The sequence below is a fragment of the Cydia amplana genome, chromosome 9 (assembly GCF_948474715.1).
Source record: "Cydia amplana chromosome 9, ilCydAmpl1.1, whole genome shotgun sequence".
In the NCBI taxonomy this organism is placed as follows: domain Eukaryota; kingdom Metazoa; phylum Arthropoda; class Insecta; order Lepidoptera; family Tortricidae; genus Cydia; species Cydia amplana.
The window spans coordinates 220,492-227,368 of NC_086077.1; the positions used below are offsets into that span (position 1 = coordinate 220,492).

A 6,877-nucleotide genomic window follows, 5' to 3' on the forward strand; every position below is an offset into this window, starting at 1 on the left:
AGTTTAAACAAGCCATAAACAATCCGACCAATTGTTTCCAGCGCACATAGGCAGCCGTAACTTTGGGCAAAGTTTCACTATTCGCTGGAGCAATGTTTCACTGCGATTGAGACCAGAGGGGCAAAAAGCCGAAACAAATGGCGCGTACGCCGAATGCAGCTAGGGCTGACTCTGCTTAAAATTTCAATTTTAATATATTATTGAAAGAGGCCGTACCTTATTTTAATCCCCATTTACTGCGGAGTAAAGACATTTCATGGTTTCCGCTACCTACTCGTGTATACGCCCGTGATCTCACTATAAGTAGTGTCTACAAGCCATTGTGACATGAAAATTCGCTATACGCGATAGAATCCGTTTCCATAGTTTTGTTTCAAGAGTAACTATCGCAGTAACCAACGACACTATTATGTTGAAATTAAATTCAACTTTTAGTGCGAGGAATCAACCCTGTGCGCCTTTATAAGATTGATTCGGCTGAACAAGCCCGTAAGTAAATAAAACGCGACCGACGGCGCTCCATGTGTATACTGATGCTGCAACTTCACTTGCAACTATTGAACAGGTTGATTCTAATTTAACGATTTGTTAGGGTTTACAACTGGTTTTGATAAGTGAAATGAATGAAATAAAAACAGCAAACGACGCAATATATTAATCTCAGATTGACGTTAGCAATACCAATGCTAATGTATTTAGGCACTATACAATATTGCAAAAACTTCTATAAACCCATTTCAAGTTGCCGTCAGACGCGAGACGGGGCTTGTAAAACAATTTCAAAATAAAATCCTGGCTTACCCCGCAGTGCTGCTATGGTTGCGTAATATCCTCCATTTTTTTTTAAATAAACTCGTTGCAGGAACTTTGAAACGAAGTGTTTAGGGAATAGTAAAATAAGAATTTAACAATTTAACACACTCAATCTCAGATTAAACATAAGCTTTATAAACACTGCAAAAAACGTTTAAAAACCAAACTGCTGCTTCCAAGACTTAGTGCAAACTTTTTTAATAAAACAAAATTCAGAAAATAATCCGGTTTCAGGGGATATTTGATAACCGCTTCTCCGTGCAAACGTACTCTACCATTTTCCTCTATGTTACTGACATCATGGAAATGATTATTATGGTACTTAAGATTTAGGAGCCTAAAAAATCCATATAATTATTATAAATTATAATTTAAAAAATCTAAAAATCTAGCGACATAGAACCCACGCGTAATAGGACCAAAGGTCTAGAACATCTACCCGCTGATTTAAAATCTGAAACATCGGACGAAACATTTAGGCGCAAACTCAGAAACCTTTTATTGAATAACCCTATGTACTCCGTTAAGGAATTTATGGATCTTACAATTCTTACATTTGCGTAATATAAATTTTATTGCCTTATTCAACTGATATATTTCTGTTATTAAATATTTTTATGGTAATTACTCTTTATAATGAAAAATTTTCATATATTTCATATTTATATTTATTGTGAATTACTATCCTGACGATCCTTTTTGGGAGATAAAATAATTATTAAATTGTATAATGGTTTATGGAATTCTTGCATGTTAGTTTTTAGTTTTTGACGATTGTGATGTAAATTCTTATAATTTTGGCTTAGGCAAAATGAAATAAATAATCTTATCTAATCTAATCTAACGAAGCTATGGTTTATGTTAATATCCAGAGAGGAAAATGGAGACTAAGTTTGTAAGGAGATTACGGAGAAGGGATCGTTCGTTATCCTCTTAATCTAGATTAACTTAAGCACTATAAATACTGCAAAAACCTATAAAAACCAAGCTGCACTTCCCAGACATACTGAAACTTTAAAACAATTTCCGAATCCTGGCTTAACCCGTCTGCCATTGTCGCGTAATTTCCTGGAAGCACCCGATTACCCGCCTGTATAAAAATTATCTGGCGTTGGCGCCGCGCCAGGTGCATGCAAATTTGGCGCCACGGAGCGCCATGCAGCGCCGTGTGCACTCGTGAACGGCTTAAGCCCAGTGTGGGATTAAAGAAATTGCACAATAAAAGCGTTGCGATATTATAGATGGCGATGATGGCGTAGGTACAGCCGCCATCATCAGATATATCGGATCGGCCGAGATGCTCAAAAATATCTGAACACGACTCTAACGCCTTGACAATAGAGGCATGTTCAGATATTTGTGAGCGTCTTGGCCACTCCGATATATATGATGACGACTGTACACCCAGCAGACCAGCTGTAACATTATAATACTTATATACGAATAATTTTCATTTATAGTGGTGTCAAATTGTCCATGTTATTTTCTAGCTCGATATAGGTACTTATGTTACTAAAGCAATGGGACATTCGAACCGCCCTTTAACCAGAGCCTAGGCTCGAATCCTTGGTCAGTTTTTTTCGTCTATGAATGAGTAGTAGCGTTCCATATAGTGGTCAGATCAGAGCTAAGTATTTATATTTTGAGTCAAGGACCAACCTTCTACTTTCCCTAAGTGTAAGTAAGGCCTGAGTGGACGCTCGAAGCGGAGCGTTCGGCGTGGCGTCGGGCTCACAAATAATTTGAGCAGCGTGCACTAAGGCCGCTCCTATACGCTTGCATTTGTTTAACATGCACGCCGCACGCCCCGCCCCGCTGCACGCCCAACCCGAGCGTTTTATCTATTGTGTAACCTTGCAAGATAGAAAGTATCTACGCTCGTATCATAGACGCTACTTAATCTCCGTAAAAAATCTTTCGAATTGGTCTACATGAAACGAAGAATAAATGCAAGTTTCTGCCTTATAAAAGCTTCCTTATTTTTTCCAATAAAACAAAATGATAAAGTCTCCAGCTTTATTATCAAGTTACAAGCTCGGTAGCTTCGGCATCCGATCCTGCGGAGGTCAACTCCCATCCCTGCTGCCGCTGTTCTGTGGTCATCAGGAACGGGTCCAGACACAGCATGCGGTCGCGCTCGTCCTCCCATCCACCCGCCCCGCGCGGCACTGTCTCTGGATGAGAGACTCGGCCTACGCCTGTCGTTATATACGCTACTCGCACGCGCGTGGGAAAGAAGTTGGTGAAAACCGCTAGCGCTTTATCTGCCCCTTCACGCCCGCTAGCGTACTCTCGCGTCGACACAACTCTAGGCAACATACTCGCTACCATATCAACGTAACCACGCGGCCGGGACGCGAACGCAGCTAGCAGCGAATAGCTCCAACTAGCATCGTTGTATTGACAGAAGTATGACGCTGATGCTTGCAGCTTCTTAAAGAGGGTTAAATTGAACGCCAGTCCTGATTCAAAAGGCGGCTGCCATGGCGCGACCGTTAACAAACTATAATCAGCTTTTGTAACTGGTCTTCCAAGTGAAATAACTTCTGCTTCAGGATAATACGTGAACGCTCGTTGCGCGTATTTGAGCGTATGCAGCAAGTCTGGTGCGACGTAATCGTCTTCTTGAAGAAAAAGCACTAGACCCAACTTATGATCAATCAAAGTGTAGCGGTTAAAGAGAAAACTAGTAGTCCACCACCAGTGTTGTTTTTCTTCGGCAGCGATAGCAGCCGCACGCGAACGGTTGAAGTCTACTCCAGGGAAACGATTTGGGAATATTTGGACGGAATACGGGAAGTAAAGCTGCAGGACTCGGCAGTAGTCGACGCGTTTGACGAGCTCGTTCACAGCCTCGTCATAGAAGCTATGTGAAATTACTAGAAGAGCGTCACCAATGTTCGTCACAACCGCTAGCGACGCTAGTAACCACTGTAGACGGGCCGGGCGCCTCCCTGCCAGAACTACTATCACAGGCATCTTATCATCAACGATAGGAAATTCTGCCTCATTTAGCAGTCCATACCCTGCCTGTGCTAAATTCTGCTCCACTTGCAACATCAACTCCTGTAGCCCCATCTTTGGATTCCGTACTTTATAATCTTCATCAAAAACAATGTAATGCGAGCTTATATCTTTCATATTCTTCCAGCGATTATTCTCCTGTTTAGTGGTTAATGAAAAATATACGTAGCAAATGAATGCGACTAGTGACACTTCGATGATACATACTATTATTTTATTTGTACATAGCTCAGTTACTAAAGATTTTAATTTGTTTAACATTATTCGGAATAATAATATATTTCTCAGAAAATAAAGTGATTGTACGAAAGTAAAAATGTCAAATAAACTTTGTCAAATGTGACGCGGTCACAAAAGAGCCAAATTGCGTATGGCATGGTATGGCCTATGGTCTTAGCCTGACCAGAAGGACGAATTAAAAAAAAGAGCCAAATTGCCCGCAAACCGCAAAAAGTCCGCTAAAATGATAAAAAGAAAAAAAATAGAATTGCTCCGAGCAAACTCCATTAAAATGTAACGTTATCCATGTTCTCAATAAACTGTAACTTTACGAAAGAACAAGTTGAAAGGACAGCATTGAATGTCTCATAGCTATACTGGGTCAATCATATCTTGTCAGTAAATAGGAACAAAAAAAACTATACTCATCCTTTTCTTTTGGGTGCTAGTACTAGTGTAAGACAAAGATAGTATGATTCTCTCTGTCTATGTTTGAAATCAAACAGACCTTTGACACTCTATACTTAATAAGCGAAATACAGTCAAAAAAAAAAGTTTCAGTTGCCTTCGGCCTCGCCACTCGTTTTCTCGGAAATTCAATTTGACTAACTATCGCTTAGTTTAGAGAATTTAACAACCGGAGTCGCCTTTAAGATCTTACCCCTCTGTCCAAAACCTCGGTCAATACAATGGTTATGACTCATTGTATGGACTGACGCTTATCTGACATGGCTATTTGTACGCGTTAGCTACAACGCGTCGTGTGGCATAGCGTGCTACGTAGAGTACGTAGTAACACCCCATGAGATGAGCACACTGCAAGAACTGGCGGCGCAATGAAGGCACTTTGCCGTTGTTACGTTACGATGCTCACCTGCGGATGAAACGCTTTGTTTACTTATTTCACATTCTATCACTTTAACTAACGTACAGGTGCCATCAAATATACCTAATGGAGCGGACAAGGAGTTCACAATATCTGACCAAGCACTCTAACGCCTTGACATTAGAGGCTTGCTCAGATATTTGGCCGCTCCGATATATCTGATGGCGACTGTACCTAACGTATGCAGATTTGCTAGAGATTTGCATAGGCACTAAAATAAGTACGGTCAGCATCAATAATAGTAGATTAGACTACGCGTCAAAAATGTCTACCATTTTTTAAGGTACCGTGGCTTCAGCAATCAGAGATTTTGAAAAATAGTATCACCTTTTTCAGATCGTAATTAATACATTGCCAAGAAATAGCAACCATATTTTACTATTAGATTCTGTGCGACAATAGTCGTAGAATGTACCTATTGGATCCCATAGATTTCACGACTTTTCTCTTTTTGCACAATGGCTCCATATTACCTACATCCAATAAAACAAAATGTTACACTTCCCACAATTTACTTATATCATGCCAGGCAGCTTGTGTTCCACAAGTTTTATTGTAACAACTGTATTATGTACCACTATGGTTCGCAATAAACGAGTCTATTCTTTTCTAAATATCTGAGCCTGCGTCGGGTAAGTTCCATTCCTAGGCTGTACTGTGGTCATCAGGAACGGGTCCAGACACAGCAGGCGATCGCGCTCGTCCTCCCATCCCCCCGCCCCGCGCGGCACGGTCTCTGGATGAGAGACTCGGCCTACGCCTGTCGTTATGTACGCTACGCGCACGCGCGTGGGAAAGATTTTGGTGAAAACCCTCCGCGCTTTCTCTGCCCCTTCGCGTCCGCTAGCGTACTCCCGCGTCGATACAACTCTGGGCAACATACTCGCTACCATATCAACGTAACCACGCGGCCGGGACGCGAACGCAGCTAGCAGCGAATAGCTCCAACTAGCATCGTTGTATTGACAGAAGTATGACGCTGATGCATGTAGCTTCCTAAAGAAGGTTAAATTGAATGCCAGTCCTGATTCAAAAGGCGGCTGCCATGGCGCGACAGTTAACAAACTATAATCAGCTTCTGTAACTGGTCCTCCGAGTGAAATAACTTCTACCTCGGGATGATACGTGAACGCTCGTTGCGCGTATTTGAGCGTATGCAGCAAGTCTGGTGCGACGTAATCATCTTCTTGAAGAAAAAGAGCTAGACCCAACTTAGGATCAATATAATTGTAATGATTAAAGAGGAAGCTTGCAGTCCACCACCAGTGTTGTTTTTTTTCGGCAGTGAGAGCGACAGCACGCGAGCGGTTGACATCCGCTCCAGGAAAGCGTTTTGAAAATAATTGGACGGAATACGGGTAGAAAAGCTGCAGGACTCGGCAGTAGTCGACGCGTTTGACGAGCTCGTTCACTGCCTCGTCGTAGAAGCTATGTGAAATTACTAGAAGGGCGTCACCAATGTTCGTAACAGCCGCTAGCGACGCTAGTAACCACTGTAGACGGGCCGGGCGCCTCCCTGCCAAAACTACTATCACAGGCATCTTATCATCAACTATAGGAAATTCTGCCTCATTTAGCAGTCCATACCCTGCCTGTGATAAAGTCTGCTCCACTCGCCACAACAACTCCTCCTGCCCCATCTTCGGGCTCCGCACCTTATAATCTTCACCAAAAACAATGTAACGCGCGTCCATATTATCCTCCGGCATCGTTTTTAAAGAAAAATATGCGTAGAAAATAAAAATAATTAGTGAAACTTCGATGATCCGTGTGGTGATTTTATTTGTACAACATATCTCAGTTGCTAATGATTTTAGTTTTTTCAACATCATTCTGGATAATAGCGCAGAATAAAAAATAGTACTATAATATACTATAATAGAGTATAATAGAATATATATTTCATCTGAGAATAAAGTTATTGTACGAAAGTAA

The 6,877-nt window shown here is 41.5% G+C and overlaps 2 protein-coding genes across 2 annotated transcripts; both read right to left on the minus strand.

Annotated features, from left to right (window-relative positions):
* Positions 1-2,835: 2,835 nt before the first annotated feature.
* LOC134650782 (alpha-1,6-mannosyl-glycoprotein 2-beta-N-acetylglucosaminyltransferase-like) lies at positions 2,836-3,891 on the minus strand. The gene has a single exon (XM_063505716.1). The coding sequence runs from the start codon at positions 3,889-3,891 to the stop codon at positions 2,836-2,838; it is 1,056 nt and encodes a 351-aa protein (XP_063361786.1).
* A 1,650-nt stretch (positions 3,892-5,541) lies between these two features.
* Positions 5,542-6,651, minus strand: LOC134650783 (alpha-1,6-mannosyl-glycoprotein 2-beta-N-acetylglucosaminyltransferase-like). The gene has a single exon (XM_063505717.1). It carries the CDS (start codon positions 6,649-6,651, stop codon positions 5,542-5,544), a length of 1,110 nt encoding a protein of 369 aa, XP_063361787.1.
* Positions 6,652-6,877: the final 226 nt, after the last annotated feature.